We start from the raw sequence: 21,600 nt of genomic DNA, 5'->3' as shown, positions 1-21,600 counted from the left end.
GGTGATGGTCCCAATATGAGTGACCCAATGTATGATGAGGAGGAAGGGTTTGAAGAGGAAGGGGATGAACCTGAAGGGGACACTGAAACACAAGATGGGAAAGCTAGATCAAAACCCTTGTGGAACTATGTGACCAAACTTGATGGGGGAAAGGGTGGTGGATCTTACAAATTTGTGTGCCCTCATGGTTGTCATGGAGGAAAACCATACTGTGGTTCATATACCCGTCTGAGGAGGCATCTTTGTGGGGTGCTGGACAGTGATGAAAAAAAGGGTCCTGTGGGGGTACAAATTTGCCCAAACATTTCAACTGAAGAAAGAATAAAATACATCCAAATAGAGATGGCTGCACAACAAAAAAACAAGAAACAAAAAACTCATTCTGAATCAAGTGCAACCTCTAAATTTGGTAGTTGCTCATCTCCTCATGGTACTTCTGCAAGCTCTGGAGGTAGAAGAACAATAGGGAATTTCCTTAATGTTGCTGGGATGGATGACGTGGATGGAAAGATAGTCCGTTTTCTTTGTGCTTGCGGTGTACCATTCAATGTGCTTCGCTCTCCCTATTGGCATGAAATGGTAAAGGCCATCAATGAAGCCCCAAAAGGATACAAGGCCCCCAACTATGAGAAAGCTAGAACAGTGTTATTAGAAAGAGAAAAAGATAAGGTTCAAAGAGCTTTGACACGTTTTACAAATGAGTGGGTAGATTCTGGGGTATCCATTGTATCAGATGGGGGGGACAAATATTAGAAACCAACATTTGATAAATGTTCTTGGTGTTTCTTCTAGTGGTGCAGTATTTATTGCATGTCATGACTCCTCCTCCATCACTGTATCTGCACAAAACATTGCAGATCTCCTATTGAAATCAATCAAAGATGTTGGTCCGAATAATGTGGTTCAAGTGATCACAGATAATGCAGCAAATTGTAAGGCAACAGGAAAAATTATTGAGCGTACTCATCCACACATCTTTTGGTCTGGGTGCCTGGTTCACACATTGAACCTTTTGATGCATGATATTGTGAAACACAAAGAATGTGGGTGGATTGCTAAGGTTTACAGGAGAGGGAAGCAACTCATTAAATTCATCATAGGGCATACAAGGTTAAACTCCTTCTATGGTACTTACTCCAAGTTGTAATTGCTTGAAATTGCAAAGACAAGATTTGCTAGTTATTACCTCACCTTTAGGCGGCTAGTGAAGGTGAGACAAGCTTTAACTAATCTGGTGTGTGCTGAAACATGGGATGAAATTAACACTGACATAGATGGTGCTAATGCAGTCAAGGACACTGTTCTTGACAGTTACTTTTGGGGACAGGTTAAATATGTTTTGCAATTCACTAAACCAATTTATTACATGATCAAGTTTGCAGATTCAGATCGACTAGTAATTGGGGAGGTGTATGAGCAAATGGATAGCATGTTGGGGCAGATTAAAGACATTGTTGAGCCTAGAGATACCACTTTGTACAATTATATTCGTGTAGAGGTGGAAAACCGATGGGAAATGCTAAATGTTCCATTGCATGCATTAGCATATGTTTTGACACCTAAATACTATCATCCATCATGGCTTTCAACACCAGCACCTGGGGGGGGGAGCAGGAGAAAACCACACCAAGATCAAGAGGTTCACAAAAAATATATGGTTGCATTGAGTAAATTAATCCCTGATGAGGAGGCTGCATTGGTACGGAGACAAGTGAGCAACTATACGCTCAACACTGGGCCATTTGGGAGCATGCATGCAATTAAAGATCGAGAGACTTTTTCTGCTCTTGAGTGGTGGAACATGCATGGAGGGGGTACTCCACTTCTACAGAGTTTGGCATTGCGGGTGTTATCACAGGTGGTAAACACTTCTTCTGCAGAGAGGTGTTGGAGCTCTTATTCTTTCATCCACAGTGTTAAAAGGAACAAGTTGAATTTAGACCGGGCAGAGAGATTCGTTTATGTTCATTACAACTTGCGATTGTTGTTCCATTACTGTGAAGATGCAAAGTCTAATAAAGACTTGTTGATTTGGGACAAGAATCCAGAGGAGCCCAATTTGGAGGATGGAGTGTTGCGATTAGAGCAATTAGAGGATGCTCTTATCCAGGTATGTCCATTGTGGTATGAATTTTCCAATTTTCCCTTATAAAGCATTTCTCTAATTCATGTTTTTAATTTTTTTTTTAACTAGTGTTTTTTTTTTTGCATGAATTTTTGAGCGATTCTAGGATGATGATGACCGTGTTGATATGCCACCCCCACCCCCATCTGGTCCCTTGGTTCCTAGGTTCCATGGTTCAAGACCAACAGCAGGGGGTTCTTCTTCATCAGTTTCAGTGCCACGACTTCCACAGGCACCATCTTCTTCATTGCCACCACGTGGAGGCCCGCCACCACATTCTATTCGTGGTGGAAGGAGGAGAGATTAGTAGATATATTCACAATCTACTACTTTTTGTCATAGATTACTCATTAGACTTGTAGACTTGTGAATTTGAATTTTGAACCTTTTTGGCTTGGCGGTGACCGAGTGACATATTTTGTAAACATTATTATTTGAATTTTGGACATGACAAATGTTGACAGTTGCTCACTTGCTAGATAAATCATAATATGCTCTACGTTTTATGTTTTATAATATGCTTAAATGTTTTATGTTTTATAATATGCTTAAAAATTTGATGTATGTTTGTAATAGCTAGAATATAAATGATTGTTGTACATACTAGTAACTACAATGGAATCATGGATGCCATATCTATCTTGATTTATGCAAAAATATGCATGTTTTCATGTCTTCTACAATTAATTTGGTATTTGGGATGTTTGTTTTGAGAGTATAAATATATAAATATAATATATATATATATATATATATATATATATATATAGCAGACGCTTCGCTTCCTAGATTTTTGGAAAATGACGCTTAGGCGTCCCCGCTTCCAAAAAACGCTTCCGCTCCTGTGTCCCGCTTCGTGCAACATTGCCTCTGAGTCTTGATTTGCCTTCTGGAAATCCTCCTGCCAATCGTCAAGTTGCACCTCTACGATCTTCTGTGCACCTCCAACACTTATCCGGATTCTTTGGCTAGAAATCCGCTTCGGTAGCAACTCCCTCTACCTTGGTTTTGCCCTGTTAGGTACTGTTCTGCCCACAGTACCCCACTAGCTTCGGTCTCGTAAACTGCCCACAACTTCCTATGCCCCAACAACTGAAGGACTGAGCCTCTAGGCTCTACGCAATCTTGACACTGCAAAAATGCTCCCTCAGCCAACTGCGTCAACTCTCCTGGTCTCTTCGTGGCTCTTCATGAGGCTTTTTCTGCCCTCCTCAGCCTCTGCGCTGGCCTCTCTGTGGCACGGACTGACGACGTAGTCCCTTTGCATCAACCCTTCTTCTGCTGCTTTCTGCAAGGATCAACTTTTGTCACTCAAGATCACTGATTCTGCTGCAAATGCTTTGCTTCAGCTGATGCCTTCAGCTCTCCTGTGATCTGCAACCATGCTTCGATACCATGTTGAAATTTCTAAGCATATCCCTTAGAAATTTAATCTATATTCTTCTAGTTTATTTCTTCTACTTGTTGATTCTGAACAAGTTATTTAGAACACATAAATAATGAAATAAACACAATATAGTCTTGACTCTTAACATCTATAGATCAACCGCTGAAAGAAAACAAACACACAAGTGACATTGTTATATTTGGACAACTCGTCCCTGGAAAAACCCAATGTGGGAAAACCGGTGCAACAATTCTGAGGGTTTATTATTACGGAGTATATCCTTGAGTACAACTGGGTGCCAAACTGGCTCACCCGACAGAGAAAAATAACTGACAGTAATACTTCTCTATTCGGAAACAGGTATTCAAAAACCTTGTCCCACGAAACCCTCTCCAGCAACTTTGCAGCACAATGCTGGCCCTTCTAACCTCTGCGTCAACCTCAAGACTCTGCGTTAGCGCTATGAGGCATTGCACAACCTTTGGGACCCTCTGTGTCACTCCTGCTACCCTCTGCTTGGATGACATAGGCCCTCTGGCCTTTGCGCTGTCTCTACTGGGCTCTGCATGGCCTGTTTTGATTTCTGCGTCTACCTCTTTGCTTCTGCGCTGGTTTTTCGGCATTATCTTTGCCTCTCTGTCCAATACTCACTGCCCCTTGCTGTTGATCACTGATTCGACTTTGCTTAGCAACTCTGCCTTAGGAAATTGAATGACTGATCACTCTGGTGTATTCTCCAACTAACCCTCAAGCCTCCTCTTATACTTTTCTTGTTGGTCCTTCAACGACCGAGCTTACATCTCTAATCAACGACTAAGATTAGATTTGGCTTGATCCATGTTATTTGGAACCTTCTAACCCAGTTTTATATTAATACCCATTAATATTTTATTTTCCTAAGTTTAGACTTATGAACTCCATTAAAAATATTAATTATTTTAATATCTCTTAAACTGGGAAGAATCTGCCCAAACCATTTCTAGGTCTTGGAGATCTCATGTGCTTTAGCCTCTCCACCAATTTTCATGGCTAGAGCACATCCAATGCTACCCCAAATCAACACCATCTGCTTCTTGTATTCTTTCAGTTGATCCGCATCCTAGGGAACTTCCACAACATTGTCTATCTAGAGAGCTTCAGGACGTATTCATCCAACAGGAAGGACATCCTGGCTTTCCAAATGACATAGTTGGAGGAGCCATCCAACCTATCTTGATCTCTAAGCCTTGTGACCATCTCTGAACTATCTAGAGAGCTTCAGGATGTATTCATCCAACAAGAAGGACATCCTGGCTTTCCAAATGACATAGTTGGAGGAGCCATCCAACCTATCTTGATCTCTAAGCCTTGTGACCATCTCTGAATTTGTCGAAAGCTCCCTCTTTCCCTGTGCTTGGTTGTTGCTTTGCTATTCACACTCCTTTCTGGAATGTGTGGCTCTGCTAGCTACTATTGCCAATCTGCAACTGGAGATTCGAATTTTCGAGACTCGAAGTTCCTTGCGGAAAATTTTCCCTTTGTTGTGTGTGCTTTTCTCTTCCATCGGACACGGATTCTTCTTTTCCAACCTGCAGCAAAACCCTCTGTGTCCAACTAGGAATCTGCTCAGTGATAATCTGAGCTACTACTGCTCCCTCTGCCTGCTGGAATCACTCAAACTGGAAAGTCGAATTTTCTGCTTTTTTGCACTGAAAAACGAACTCTCCCAAGCAACTCGGCCTCCTTGGCAATGGACTGCGCTACCTCTAGGAATTTCGGCCTGCCGTTCTCACTGAACAACGAAATTCCTCCCTTCACTTTTGAGCTTCCTGACTGATCAAATATGCTCTGATACCATGTGAAAATTGCAATATCGGAATCCTATTGCAACATTTGGTATTATTTCTCCTAACTGATAAATTAATTATTCATTTTATTGCTATGACAACATTGAAATAAACACATTGCAACCTTCACAAACAAATTGCGGAAATAATAGCGCTAGAAACCGAGAAAATACTAGCACACACAATAAAATTGACACCGTTATTTTTGGACAATTTGTGAAAATTCCTGAATCTAACACATCAGAAGCTCCTACTACAATTTCTGGTTTACTATCTCCCATTTGTTCTTTACATTAACAAGTTATTTAATCTCATAAACATCAAAGTAAACACAAATGCAACCTCCACAGCTATACAAATCATGCACTGAAGTAAATTGAAACAATAACACAAGGGACATTGTTATTTTTGGAAAATCTTCCTCGGAAAAACCCAATGCGGGGAAACCGGTGCAACATATATGAGGGTTTTATTATTAAGCAAATTTCGTGAATACTACTAGGGTGCAAGAATTGGCTCACCCAACAGCGAATGTCCTCGGCAGTAGTACCATATCCAGAGACAGATATTCCTACAAATTAGCAATTGGATGATCAACCCCACAGTGACTTTGACTGTTCCTTGTGCTGGACAGCGAAAGCTACTCCAAGCATTACTTTGGAACTATGTCACCCTCTCTCGGCTGATCTGCTCTCAGTCTGGCCCATAGAATTTCCCCAGCGCTGCCTTTGAAGCCCAACGTTAGCCTCTACGACCCTCTACACTAACTGCGTCAGCCTCTATGGCCTTTTGCGTCTTCTACGTCAGCTTCTGTTGCCTTTGCGTCAACCCTTCTAGGGCTTGCGCTACCTCTTTGCTATGTATTCTTCAGCGTCAGATAAAAATCCCTTGCTGAACTGCCCCTCGCTACAACTGATCACTAACTTGATTTCCTCAGCAAACCTCGCCCCAGAAAATCGAATTCTTGATCTCTCTTGGTGTATCTCCAACTGACCCTCAAGCCTCCTCTTATACATTTCCTGTTGACGAATCAATTGCCGAGATTAAGTCTCTAATCAAAGGCTAAGATTATAACTGGCTTGATCCTCGTCACTTAGAACTTTCTCACCCATATTTGATTAATACACATTAAATTTTTTATTTTCCTAAGTTTAGACTTAGGAACCTATTAAAAATATTAATTATTTTAATTACTCCTCATTTGGGTGGAATTTCTCCAAACGATTTCTGGGTCTTGGAGATCTCATGTGCCTTAGCCTCTCCACCAATTTTCATGGCTAGAGCAGATCCGATGCTAACCAAAATCAACACTCGCTCTTAGCAAGGAATGTGTTGTAGCAATGCTTCACCATAGAAGCATCACACTGATCCTCCACATCGGTCCTTTGTGTTGATGCTTGGTCTGTTGCCCCACATCCATTGCACTGCGGCTTCCTGTATTGCTTCCCATGACAATGTCAGTGCCACGGCTACATTTGTAGTGTAAATCCCTCTCAACATGCTGCATCATGCCACCCATAACACTGCCACTACTAACTGTTGCACTGCAACTCAGTTATCAAGAAGTAGCTGACTTTACCCAAAAACTGACATCTTGGTCAGTTTGGATGCCTTGTGATGTTGAATCTACCTCTGCTGCTAATCTGTGCTGACCCTCTGCTGCTGCAAGCTGCTCGGTGCCTCTCGCACTGCTGCAACATCCACTGCACTGCCTCAGACTTTGGCACTCTAGCAATGCCACTATTGCTCCATCACACTTTTCTCCATCTGACGCCTGTCAACATGCTACTGTCCTTAAGGGCGCTCGTAGCCGTATGTGATCCAGGAGTTTGGGCACCTCAAGGATCCTGCCCCTCTTTTGTAGTCCTCTTGACTACATCTCAATGTCTCCCCACCTCTTCTCTAGAGGCGCATGAGCACTCATGGCACAGTCATCATCAGTCTTGACATCCTTCTCCGCCTTTGCTGGAGAAGCCTTTGAGTCGGAAGCTTCTCCCTTACCTTTCTTCTTGAAGCACTGAGAGGCATAATGTCCCAGCTCCCCACAGTTGAAGCACTTGACCTTGGAGATATCTTTCTTCTTCCTCTTTTGAATCCCTTGCTGTCCCACAGATGCTAGAGTTGCATTCTCCTCCTTCTCTTTCTTGATTCAAAATCCCTTACCACTACTCCCCGCCTTGGTCAATCTCCTGATTTCTTCCCGTCGAAGAGCTGCCCACATCTCCTACCACCTGGGGAGAGTCGCTCTGCCCAAAATGCTTTGGACAAATGTTTCCCAGTCCTTGGAGATTGCGTTCAGAGAAGTCCTGACCATGAACTTTGGATCTAGTGTAGACCCCACAGAAGTAAGCTGGTCGTGAATTCCTTGCAACCTGAGAAGGAACAAATCTATCTCCTCTCCTTTTTGCATTTGACATGACCTCGACTGATTTTCCAATAACATCTTCCGCTGCCAGAAGAGCCCTAGTATAAGGTGGTTAGTGTTTGCCACATCTCCCTTTCTATGTTCTTCTCAGCAATATGTGGTATGACATGATCCTTGACCCCGTCTATGATCATGCATTTTGTTTTCACCTAGGCCTCCTCATACTTCTCATTTGCATTAGGGTCAACTGGGACAGCTACGGTTTTCAAGGCATAGTCCTTGATGGGATGTTTATCCAGGATCATCGCCTTCCAGATGACAAAATTGGAAGCCCTGTACAATCTGTCCTGATTCCTCAATCCATTTACTGCCATCTCTGCTCCTTTTCTCTTGACTCCCTTTGAGTCTTGATTTCCCTCTCGGAAATCTTCCGGCCAACTGTCGAAACACTCCTCTTCGATCCTCCTTTGCTGCTACAACCCGGATCTAGATTTCTTGGCTAGAAATCTGTCGAGGTAATGCTTCTCTCTACCTTGGTTTAGTCTCCTTAGAGATTGTTCTGTACTCACAGAAATAACGTCCCACTAGCTCCACAAATCAAAAACTGCTCAGCTCCCTTAGCCCCAACAACTGAAGAATCTAAGCCCTTCTATCTCTGCGCAGTCACAATGAGAGCTGGATCAGTGCCTCCTGGCCACTGCGTCAGTCCTTCCTGGCTCAGAAAGATGACTTGGCACTGCGTAAGCCAAATCTGCCTCCCTCTACCTCTGTGCTGGCCTGGATAGCTGACGCAGCTACTGCGTGGGCTCCTCCCAACTACTGCGTCTTCCTCTCTTGTCTCATAATGCTGATGTAGGCACTGCATGAGCCTCTACGTCACTCTCTGTATTGCGTCACTCCTCCTCTTGCCTCTTCAGCTCTGGAATAGTGCTGTCTCTCTGGACAACTGCTTCTTGTTGGAAACACTGAGATGGGGGGTGAATCAGTATTCCTTTTCAATTGTTATTTTTACCAGTTAAATCATTTATACTTAGAACACAAAATGAACAATAGGAATAAATGCTTTTATTAATATAATCTTTGCAATAAATCAGGTACAATATATATATGGCTCCAACCTTTGATGAAGACACCGATCTTTAATCTCACAGGCTCCAACCTGTTGCCAAGCACCAACTTGGTCTTTTGTGAGGCTCCAACCTCTAGGTCACAAGGCATCAACCTTGTGTTTAGGAGCACCAACTCCAAGGACACCAATCCTTCCAATTCTAAGGCACCAACCCCAAGGGCTCCAAACCTATCTTATCAAGGCACCTAGCTTGTTTGTTCGAGGCTCCAACCTTCAGGGCACCAACCCTCTGGGCTCCAACACACTGCTATATTTTGTCTAGATATGTTTGATAGTAATTCTCTGCTTCCAAAATCTTCTTCACTGACTTCTATCAATCTACAGCTTCACTGCTACATTAATGACAACCTTGTCTCATAGAAGGTATCACCATTGCTCTTCATTATACCCAAGCAAAATGTCCAAGTCACATCATGATGACTAATACATCATGGTCTTCAATAGTCTCCACACAACTTCAATGTGTCTATAATGAATTGCACTGAACTCTGCACAAAAACAACTCTCTGTTTCAAGCCTCTGTTCTCACTGTCACGATAAATTCTTCAGGAGTGACTGCTTCAGGAGTAACTACTTTAGGAGTGACTTCTTTAGAGGAGTGACTGTCGCGGTTTCATATTGTGTGTTCAATTAAAGACAACCCTGTTCATACTTAGATAATCTTCTTAGATCTGCAGAGCATCCTTTTGAACTGTTATCTGAATCACTCAACAAACATAGGTTCGAGCTAATAAATAACCCAGGCAACAGAATGTTCGACCTTCGGCTTCCTTCTTTTTCCATTGGTCCTTTTGGCTTCCTTCTTCTTCCGCTGGTCCTTTCAGCTTCCTTCTTCGCTTGCTCGACCTTTGGTTTTCTTTCTACTGTTCCTTCGGCTTCCTTTGTCTCTTCAAGTTCACGAGTTGTGAACTTCCTTATGCTCTATTTTTGTGCCCGAGATAGATACTTAAAACTGAATTGTTTTAAATCATTGTTATACGAGTTTCACCAATGACCAAAGGACACGTCTATTGGAGGGATTCCGACTTGTATATTAAAAATATATATCGGAGAGTCTTTTATCCATAGACTTGATTATTCACAGAAAACCATATAAGAGCTGCTATACCCACATGGAGGTCCCACATGCCACGTCATTACCTTTAATCGCAATCGCAACTTCATGAAAAATCGGAGTTATTCCTTTAATCCCGCAAACGAACGTTGGTCCCACCTGAATGCACAAGACCGGACCCCAAATAAAATTAAACCCGTGTCCATAAACTTCTCGGGTCCACTCAGTCCCAAGTCTTATCGGATTAATTCTCCACCGTTGATCTCATCATTAATCCGACAGTTGTTGATCCACCCGATCAACAAACCCAATCGCCGATCCTCCACCGTTTGATCAAGGCGCGCTAGATCCAATGGTTCACAACGATATCTGCTCTCAGTTTACCCCACAAAATCTCCCCAGCGCTACCTTTGAAGCCCAGCATCAACCTCTATAGCCCTCTACACTGCCTAGGTCAGCTTCTACGGCTTCTGCGTCAGCCTCTATGACCTTCTGTGTCCTCTGCGTCAACTCCTGTTGCCTCTACGACCTTCTGCGTCCTCTGCGTCAGCTCCTGCAACTGATCACTAACTCGATTTCCTCAGCAAACTTCGTCCGCAGAAAATCGAATTCTTGATCTCTCTTGGTGTATCTCCAACTGACCCTCAAGCCTCCTCTTTTACTTTTCCTGTTGACAAATCAACGGTCGAGATTAAGTCCCTAATCAACGACTAAGATTAGAACTAGCTTGATCCTCGTCACTTAGAACTTTCTCACCCATATTTTATTAATACACATTAATATTTTTATTTTCCTAAGTTTAGACTTAGGAACCCATTAAAAATATTAATTATTTTAATAATTCCTCATCCGGGTGGAATTTCTCCAAACGATTTTTGGGTCTTGGAGATCTCATGTGCCTTAGCCTCTCCACCAATTTTAATGGCTAGAGCACATCCGATGCTCCCAAAATCAACACAATTGTCCCCCAAAAATCCCAACTTGGGAAGACCAGTGCAGTAGTGAGGGTTTTATTATTTTGCAGTGGTGAAAATCTAAGTACAATCTAGATGCCCAAAATTAACAATCCACAGCAAGAAAATTTGGCCAAAATTATTGAAGGGAATTAACCTTCCTCCACAAGCAATCTCGACACAGCTTGCCTTCAGAAAACTCGAACTCTAAGATCCTTTGCATTAGCCTCTATGCTGTGTCTATGACATCAAGCCTCCAACCAGTCTCTGATGAAGTAGTTTTGCCTGCCTCTGCTGAGGAAATCGTCTCTCCAACACTCTAGAATCTCTACTCGGTGTTTGGAACTGAGAACGAATTTTTCTCAGCTAAATCGAATTGGCAATCAGAAGCATCTGCGCAGTCCACTGCGTTGCCTCACTGTGAATAGCTCGTTCCTCTTGCTGCTGCCTTTCCGGATCTAAAAAATCTCCTCCAGACTCACTATCCCTGCCCCTCATTCATTGCTTCCTCTCCTGTAGATCACTGCTGCTACTCTGGAAATCGATCTACCAAGGAAATCGAATTTTTGGTGTCCTCAAGTGTGTTCTCTAAGTGCCCAGTGACTTCCTCTTATAATCCACTGTTGGAGCTCCAACGACCAAGATTAAAACTTAATCGTTGGCTAGGATCATCTAGGAATCGGTCCGTGTGAGTTTGTTGATCCGTGTGAGTTTCTAGATTATTCTCAGCTTCACTTAATTAATACTGATTAATTAACGAGTTTCCTAAGTTTAGATTTAAGAAATATTAAAAAATTTGTTAATAATCTAATTAAGTCACTTCTTGGTGAAATTTCCAGAAACAATTTCTAGGTCTTGGAGATCTCATGTATTCTAGCCTCTCCACCTAATTTCATGGCTAGAACACATCCAATTTTACCAAAACTAAAATATTTTTGCTCATGGAGTTTTGAACCGGTGACCTTCACATCACAGAGTGCCTTAATAGAACACCCTGTCATCATCTGCTCTATGCCTGTGCGCTTAGTATTGTCAAATTTTAGCTAGAATGAATATGGGGACATTTTATCTTAGAGGGATGTGAAAATAACCCGCACACCTGTATCTGATCAAGAACACACACCTTCAATGTTCATTGCCCACAGGTCTCTGAAAATTTATATTCTGTTCGCTCAAGTGGTACTTGTTTACCTTTCAAATATGACTCATAATTCAGAACACAAAACATAAATTTTAGTCAAAGCTGTGTTTATGGATTAAGCAGGTTGTTGAACCTGAAAAATGTTTGAGACAGTTTATAGTTGAGAACTTATAAGCAGAACATGATTTCTTAAATCCGCAAGTTAGTATTTATTTAAGTTCCAGTTGGTGGATCTAAATAGGTTCCTCCCCACATCCCTCACCACCTAAAATATATTGGGGAAAACATTTTCTGGTAAACTTTGTGATTGTAGGTAATTGGGTTTCATATTCTTACATTCACTGGATTTGTGCTTTGTAGTTGGGTGAAATTGAGTTTGGTTTCATATTCTTAGATTAATAATTATACTGCAAGTTACAATTTATCATCAGGTGATTTGAACTCCTATGTCCTGAATCAGGAAATATTTATGGATTTTTTTCTGTAAACAAGTTGATTAATGATGACTTAAGAGATTTGTAATGCATAGCTTATGTTTCTCATTACTTTTTCCCACAACTTTTGTGCACAGAATGTGGAGGGAAATCAGGTTATTAGCTGCTGAAAAGCCTGTGGTTGCATCCATGGGTGATGTGGCTGCAAGTGGAGGCTATTACATGGCAATGGGAGCGGGAGTCATTGTTTCAGAGAGTCTTACATTGACTGGCTCGATTGGGGTTGTGACAGGTGAACATAATCTCTTAAGTTTCTATCCCAGTGATATATCATTAGTTTCAGTTTGAGAAGGGCATTTATAGATATTGACTAATATACCTATGAGATAGATCCACGATCTTCAGTTTCAATTAGTGTTTGCTTTCATTTTTGGTAAACCCCCCAAACCTTATCGAGGTACTTAACTGGATGGTGCTTGAAGATGAAAGCTTATAGGTCGATTCTAGTTCAAATGCTATGTTTCAAGATGAACTTTTTTATTAGACGAATACTGGAGATGTTGGACTGATATTGTTGTCTCCACTGATAGCAACCGTTACAATGAATTTTAATGTTCTAATTCTTTACCACCAAGATTTCATCTTCGTGACAATGAGAAGTGTCATTTTCTGATTTCAAAATATATAGGATTAATTTAAATCTTTTCAGTTCAGGGCATCCCTGTTACATCTGTATTATATTTGTTGACTTTTTTTCACATCTACTTGTATACTTGTGTGAAAAATTTAGTTTTTTTAAACCAAAAATATTTATTTTTCTTTCCTCAACAATTTGTAAATGAATCATACAAAAAATTCTGGGGAAAGTTCTGTTATATGTCACTTGAAGAGTTTTTTCCAACTTGTTTTCATTTGTTTACTGGTGGCATTCTGTTGTGTTGCATCATAGATTAGATTGCATTTAGTATCAATTTTGTTATATATGTAAAACAAGGGTGGCAATGAACACCCTATGCACATGCTTCCAAACAAGTTGATTTGTGTGTGCAGGTAACAGGTCTATGAGCCCAGGAATTGTTGGGGTTCTCATGAACTCCACGTTCGAGTATTTGGATCATGCAGTCTAAGGTGAGCACATGTGCCCGAGTTGGAGCCAGATGTTACCCACCAAAATGGGTATACCCCTTTTCTCCTATTTTGGATAGCTAGCCAGCCAACAACCCTACTTTTTAGCTTGATGATGATGATATGCCAGCTCCTCCACCATCTGCACAATCATTGCATCTTTAGTGTATGGAATGGAAGAAAAGCTCCCTAATGACTAGTTGCTTTCACTAGACTTCATGTTGTGATTGTGAGGTGGTTCAACAACCCATGCCTTGGGAACCTAACCCGTAGGTACCCAGGCCATTAGAGAAGTATATTGGCACTCACAGTTGAAGCATTGAGAGCCTTGGGCCTCTGAGTAGCAATAGCACATCACACATGACCTTGGGCACCTGCTACACCCAAGACATTTTGCCACCTTACACTAGATTTGATGATTCCTCAGGTTGCACACCTGGACCCAACATGCCCCCAAGCTAGCTTGAGCACCATACGAGGTACGACAACTAATTCAGGGTCCAAAGAGGATGGTCTCACCTTCAGAGACTTGAGAGGGCTAGTGGCACCTGGAAATCCCTCAACGTTGGAGCAAAGATGGACACTATGAGCAGTTGGAGACTCATGGAGACCTATTTTTGGTGCCCCAGCTGGATTTTGGGACCACATAGAGCTATTGAGATCCATTTCAGGGCGAACCTTGAAATCATGATTTTTAGTTGCTACTACATCACACTTGGCACCTTGTAGCACCAATGCATGACATTTGGAGCCTCTTTCATGGATGATGTCATCTTTAAAATCCTCACGACTCACACGTGTGGGATTTTTCTTAGCATTTATGTCAAAAGCTAGTGGGTTGGCTTGTAACCCAAGACATTTTTGTGATTTTACTTACTATTAGGGGCTTGTAGGCTAATAATTAGATCTCATCCTCGTCATATAAATAGAGAAGAGGATCTTTATCGTACATCATCATTTCTTGGACTATTTCGACCCTCGGATAGATTTCAACCTTCTTGTTTCTTGGTGAAAATGTGATCTATAGAACATTCTTGTTCATTGGAGGTCTTCACTTGACTTTGGAGAAGTTGTCTTGGATCAATAAAGGATTTTTGATGCATATTGTCTTGCAAGTGAGCTTGTTTATTGAAAAGTTCTGATTTTATGTCGAATGTATGGAATAAATTGATGATCTAGGGCTTTTGTATTATGCCCTAATTTGTTGAAAATCAATTGCATAGAAAGTAGGTCTCATTATTGTATGCATTACTCATGTATGATATATGAATGGAAATCCCCTTGATGTATCTTGATTATAGTTCTCCCAAGTGATCTGATCCCTCGCAAAGGCATTACTCAGGGTTTGTGTTAGAGCATCAAACATCGTTACTCCTTTGCAAGGTATAGCTTATCATAAGAACCATAGATTTCATCCACCCAAGGACTAGGCACTGGCTTTGTCTAGTTGCTGATCAAGTCATCTTTTATTAATAAATTTGAATTTTATCTCTTTCTCTAATTCAACACTGGTAAGGCTCTATGCAAACCAATTAGGGCTTAGAGCGAATTAGCTAGGAAGAGGAATTTTGGGTCTTGGAAAGTCTCAACATCAAGGGTTGTAGTGGTTGCGACAAAATCATTCCCCATGGTGGCCATTCTTTCCATTTTTATACATAATTTCTCTTGCCCTAGGATAAAACCCTAGTTTTGTTAAAGCTTCAACTTGAGGGCTTGTTGAAGGTTTCATGTACCTTTACTTGGCTTATACTCATTATTGGGAACCTTTTCTTTGTGCCTTGACCTCGGGACATTCCATTTTCCATACTACTTATCAAACTTTAGGCCTAGCGTGCCCTAATTTGACCTCTCTAAGGAAAGTGAATTGCCTCTTCTTCATTGTTGGAGCCTTATACCTAAGTTGTGCCTTTCCCTTAGAAACCATTTTGTCACCTCATGCCTTTAAGATTAGAATCTCTTTGGTGGCCTATATATCGGTACTCCTCCCATTGGTGAAAATACATAAAGAGCAAGGGGTAGTAGCTTTTGTGACAGTGGACTTCTACCTTATTGTTGTCACTTGGACTAGTGATTGCCTTGTTGGGTACCCCTCCACAAGGCCTTCTAGATTTTACAGCAACAATACTACAATTAAAGTGTTATGTTGGTCATGGCACTTTGTATGGCTCTTATCATGCTAGTGTGTGGACAAGTAACTGGTTGCTAGTCTTACCATCTATGAGCTATTTTTTGTTTATTGAGCTTGTATACTTCTCATCAGTGTTAGTCAAAGTCAACCAAGGCGGTCGGGTTCCACTTGTTATTAGTGTTGTATTTCTTCTTATCATGTATGTTTAGCACTATAGTGTAGTGAAAAGATGTGAATTCCAAATATAGAGTAAGGTTTTATTGGCATAGATTTTGTGTTTAGGTCCTAGCCTTGGTTTGGTTCGAGTTCTAATGATTGACTTTCTATGTGCAAAACTTGTGAATGGAGTGCTTGGCATATTCTCACATCTTATTACTCATATTCCTACTATACATTTTGTTGTTGTATTTGTTTGTGTGAAGTATTGGTCAGTTAGTATTGTTCTGCAAGAGCAACATTTTCTTGTTACACACATTAGGCCTAATGACTTCCACATGTTTATGTGTCACAAGCTTCGGATATAATGACCTACATAAGGATGGAAACAATTTGTGATAAACCGTATGATGGAACTGTAACTAAATGCCATTGGTGCTAGCCCATTTAATCTTGTGTATTCTCATTGCAACATCTAGATTTGGCCATGTTGACCACTACGTGTCAACTACCCATAGCAGTACACCCCTTTTTTCGCAAAAGGGATAGCGCTTGATCGATGTGTTTGTGCCATTCGACAGTCATCGTCGACCTGATCATGTTATGTTGTAAACCCAGTCTGCATGTGTAAATTGTAAATAATCTAAGCAGATCTGAGTCATGTATGTAAATTGCCTAGGTGGACCTAATTTTCTAGTGATAATCTATGTTCAGGAAGGTTTTTTGTCTCACCGATCCATGATCGGCAGAGTTTTCCTTCAGCCTGACCCCAAAGCTGGAATGAATTTTGTCAGTAGAATCTTAGGGGAATCCTAGTGCGTTGATTTGCTAAATTATATTTGGTCGCAGCACTGGGTGGTCTATGAGGGTCTATGTCAAATGGGTTTTCCCCCTTTGAGATGTAAAAGTGTAAAAGTCATGATGTAAAGTGCCTCGACGGTTAGAAAATGTTTTTAATCCCCTCATGAGTCCTAAGTCCTAGGCCCTAGGTGATTTTTTCAAAGGCTAAGTTCGAGGATCCATTTAAAAATAAAAATAAAAAAATAAAAAAATAAAAGAACAATATCAATATATATATATATATATATATATTAAATTAAAAAAAAATTAAAAAAATAGATAAAAATAATAATAAAATAAAATAATTAAAATAAAAAATAAAATAAAATAATAACAAGTCAAATTTTTGAGTAAATAAATGCAAAATTTCAATTTTTTAATATATTAAAATGCATTTAAAAATTCGACGGATGAGATTAAAAGGGATTTTGATTCTCATTGACAGTCGAGATCATTTTGACATGGATCACTCGAACTAGCCGTTGGGAATTTTTCCTTTAAATAGGGTGTTAGGGGTCATTTGAGATCAGATTGGATCTGAGAGTCTGGTGCTAAAGAAAGCTCTCTTGTAGTCATTTTTGTGCAATAAAGAAAGACTTTGGGGTTGAAATCTTGCTGGTGTTACTCTTCTGAAAGTGCTGTAAGATGATTTATTTTTCTGCATAATTTTATTTTCAGCCATTGATAGTAGCTTGATGAAGATTGATCTAGGCACAGGTATCTTGTCTGATCTTTGGAGTTTGAATGATAGTTTAGATTCTGAAATATGATGGCAGGTATCTCCATTTGATCTGGATTTCATTATTGTTTTCTCCCTCTATGTTAATGGTTGTTTTAAGTTGTGCAAGAAATCTTAGTTTTGAGTTTACCGAGCGTTAGGGGAAGTTCTCAGCTGAACCAGCCAACTCCCGGATTGCGTTTTCTGAAAGAGCCCAGCGAGTTTTAATCCCGAGCTTATCATCTGAAATTTTTTATGAATGCATACAGGGTTTTCTAAAGTATCTCACATTAAAATTAAATTCTGATAATATTACTATGATTATTGACAAATCTGGCTGCTTAAGAGTCGAAAAGTTGTAAATGCTGTAATTATTTAGCTGATTTAGGGTTTTAGTTTTGTTTTCTGCACATATTATTTCTGGGTTTTCTGTTTTTGCCATTGCAAGCTGCAAGTACAGGCTTTGAGAATTTTTCAGGGTTTCCATCAGGCAATTTGAAGCGGGAAGGGTTTAAAGATTTCGGTTTCTCTGCCACTCAAGGAAATTTTTTATTTTCTGACAGAAAAGCTCAAAATTTTTTTATGCTATCCGGATCTGCAAACCTTTCCGCGAGCTGGCTGGTCATTTTCTGCCACTACTATCCAGATCTGTGTCCTTCCCACACTGCTCCAGAGCTTGCAAAAACAAAATTTAAATCCCTTCTTCTGTTGCCAGATCTGCACGCAGTCTTTATCAGGCTTATCCACTCTAGCAGCCTTTTCTCTCTCTGCGTTTTCCTCTTCTGCTGCCCACGTTTACAAGATCTCTTCTACGGTTCCTTCACGCTGCTGCGATCCATTGATCCCATTCAAATTTTTTACGTTGCCATCAACCATCAAACGCATGCTGCACCCATCGTTCTCCCTTTCGCTGCTCAGCCCCTCTCCACACCTGCAAAGCATATAAAAAAAACGCGGCCATCTCACGCAGCCTTCAATGCTGCCCTTCACGCAACCACTTTTCCTTCAGTTCTGCTCCAGCCGCCGCAAGCCTGCACATTTGCAACAACAAAAATAAAACACAAAAAAATAAATCGATTTTGATCTTCATGCTCGCCGTCCATCCAGATCTGCAAAACGCCCATCGCACTTGCCATTCCCTCATCCGTACGGCCTGCACATTGAAAAACAACAGCAAAAAACAAAAATTTCGATTTGGTAGGTTATCGTAAGTTTTCCCTTGTCCTTTTTTTTTACATGCGTTGATTAATTTTAAGTTAGGGTAGCGTATTATTTAGAGTTTAGCTTTTATTTTATTTCTCCTAAACTTTGCCTAGCGTTCTATAAATTTTCATTACTTTTCGTTTTATTTAGATTTTAATTTCTATTCCTTTTATTTAGATTTTAATTTCTAATATTAGATTATTGCTAGTTTAGATTTTTATTTGATTTTAAATTTAGGTCTGAGTTTTATTATTTAGATTTAATTTTCATTTTTGTTATATTAGGTGTTAGTTCTTTTTTTTAGCTTAGCTTTTTTAGTTTTAAGTTTTAGTTTAAATTTAGATTCACTTTTGTTTAAATTTTAATTTTAAAAAAATAATATCAAAAAGTTTGAAAATAAAAAATAAAAAAAAAATCGATTTTCATTTTTAGTTGTTAGTTTAGTTTTGTTTCATTTTTTTTTTAATAAATCAAAAATCATAAAAAATAAAAAAGTGATAAATGTTTTAAAAAATAAAAGAACTCCTTTTCATTTTTTTTGGGGATTTTAATTTAGAATAGATTTTAGCTTTATTCTCTTTTTTTGTTTTTTAAAGAAAAAGAGAAAAATAGAAAAATAGAAAAAGAAGAGTTCTTTTAGGATTTAGTTTTAATAATTTTAAATTTGATTTAGTTTAGTTTTTTCTTAGAATAGTTTTGTTATATTTATTTATTTATTTTCATTTCATGAAAAAAAAAAGATTTTCTTTTCAGACTTTAGTTTAGATTAGATTTTATTTAGGATTTTAGTTTTGTTTAATTTTTAGATTTAAAATTTTATTAAAAATATAAAAGAATATATAAAAATTAAAAAAAAAAAAAAAGCTAATTAAATATTGGAAATTCTTTTTAAAGTTTTTTCTTTTTTGTGGTGAAATTAAATGTGCTTAAAATGTTTATATCTGAACATTAACTATTTGAAATTTGGTCAGCATTTAAATTATGGTTGTTTAAAGCATTCATTTTTTAGAAATTTAATTGTTGGATCATTATTAAGGCGTTGTGCGTTTGTTGAATATTTTACATCGCTTGGGTTAATTGATGGTAAATGATTGTTAATGAGTTCATATTTCTGCAAGCATTTGATAAATAATCATTCAGTCATTAACTCCATAAGGCACTGGTACATTAATTTCTAAACCATTCAAGTGCTAAATTGCCTTGTTGTGTCTCCCTACCCAACTGGTTCACAGTTGGTTTTCATTCATCCAATAGGGTCTACCCCCCTTCGCCTCGGGACACTGGCTTAAACGGAGGGATCGGGGATTAGGGTGACAGCCCCCTATCTGAGCGTTGTCGTGACAATCTGTGTGACAACATTTTTTGGCGCCATTGCCGGGAATACTTTATTCTCGGTGTTTCAACGAATTTTTATCATTCATCGTTCATCTTTCTATCATTTGTTTGAGCTGGCAACGACAACATTTTTTGGTGCCGTTGCCAGGGATAGAGTTTTTCTGTCCCTGGCGTTTCAGCGACATTCATCTTCTCATTTCTCATCATTCTTTCATCTCTCATTTGTGCTGGCAGAGACAACATTTTTTGGCATCATTTGGATCTTTTCATCACCTTATTTTTCGTCATATTAGCAACTACTCTTCGGTTCATTTCTTGTTCAGGTGGCAACTCCATTTCTTTTCATTTATTTCTCCCAGACTAAGTCACCAGATTCATCCTAAACCCCCTGCGAATCCTGAATCCGGCGAATCCGACACGATTCGGTCTGGATTCGTGTCCAAATCACAGGACACGTCGTGTTTGAGGGCGTGTCGCGATTTTAGGACACGTGTCCGGTTTCCAAGACTCGCTAAGCTCAGTGTGGGAATGAAAAGGGCGTGTTTGCTCATTAACATTGTCATTTGGCAAGTGATTTGTGCTGTTGGAGCAAGGAGTAAAGCATTTTGGCAGCTTCATGATCAAGTCTAGGCCCTAGTATTGATATGCTATTCATGGTAATGTTAAATTCTTAAAGTAAAAGTGACATTCTCCTTAATCTTCATTTTGATCCTTTTACTTAAATTTTTAACATTACCATGAAATGACTCAAGATGTTTGAGAGTGGTTCCGGCCTCGTTGGATTTCATATGGAGAACGTAGAATTTTAGATTTCATTCAAAATCCAGCAGACTTATCAGTTTTTCAGGATTTTAGGATTGGGGGATTGCAATGTTTCCATTGAATTTTGTCATGTATTAGGGTATGGAACTCGTATTTAATCAAGAGCACCAAACCAAGAGCTTTTGAATATGTCGCTCCCGCTCCCCGCTTTCGCTCCCGCTCCCAAGTAACACTGTTCCTGATGATATGGGTCTGGACACCACTGTTGAGTTGGCATCAGCCAACATGGATCTCAATGATCTAGTGCTAGAGCCTGTTAGATTTGATGACTTAGAGGGGTCAACCTCCATACCCGCAGATGCAGAGGCGACTATGGATACAGCGGAGTAGGAGGATGTAGAGGAGAGCAGTGGGGACCATGATGGTGGGGACAGTGATGTTGATTCTGATGCTGATTGATGCCTTGAGGCTTGTATACCTGTAGTTGTTTTATATTTTCTATTTCTATTTGCCATTGGCATTGCACCAACACTACCTATGTAACACATTTTGATTTGATGACTTAATGAGAAAACTACAGTTGTCAGTGTGTTTATCTTACTATCTTGTAGTTGTAAGTTGTCTTTCAGTTATGAATTATGAATCATGATTTAAATTTTTAATAGATTTATCATTTATGTGACCAGTACCACTGACATTTATTTGAATTTTGTATGTACTATGCATGCTAATAGCTATAGATGAAGATCTATGTTTGAAATCAATAAATTTGTATCATTAATTAAAATTTGTGTAAGAAATATGATAATATCTAATTTTTAATATATATGTATATTTTTTAATATATATATATATATATATATATATATATATTTTTTTTTTAATAAAATAATATATAACGTGTCCTGTTCCAAGGGGT

General features: G+C 39.5%; 1 protein-coding gene across 4 annotated transcripts in view; it reads left to right on the top strand.

The window, feature by feature from the left end:
- Positions 1-21,600, top strand: part of SPPA (signal peptide peptidase) — a 471,996-nt gene that overhangs the window by 256,965 nt on the left and 193,431 nt on the right. For all 4 annotated transcript variants that reach the window (XM_089448936.1, XM_089448939.1, XM_089448935.1 and 1 more), the window contains one exon: positions 12,552-12,706. In XM_089448936.1, coding sequence (XP_089305062.1) covers positions 12,552-12,706 — 155 coding nt within the window. The remainder of the gene's footprint in view (positions 1-12,551; positions 12,707-21,600) is intronic.

The sequence above is a fragment of the Pinus tabuliformis genome, chromosome X, assembly GCF_031772625.1.
Source record: "Pinus tabuliformis cultivar Carrire ecotype Pingquan chromosome X, CPIR1, whole genome shotgun sequence".
In the NCBI taxonomy this organism is placed as follows: Eukaryota; Viridiplantae; Streptophyta; class Pinopsida; order Pinales; family Pinaceae; genus Pinus; species Pinus tabuliformis.
The sequence above is the reverse complement of the archived record's forward strand: the minus strand, read 5'-3'. Positions and strand labels throughout refer to the sequence as shown.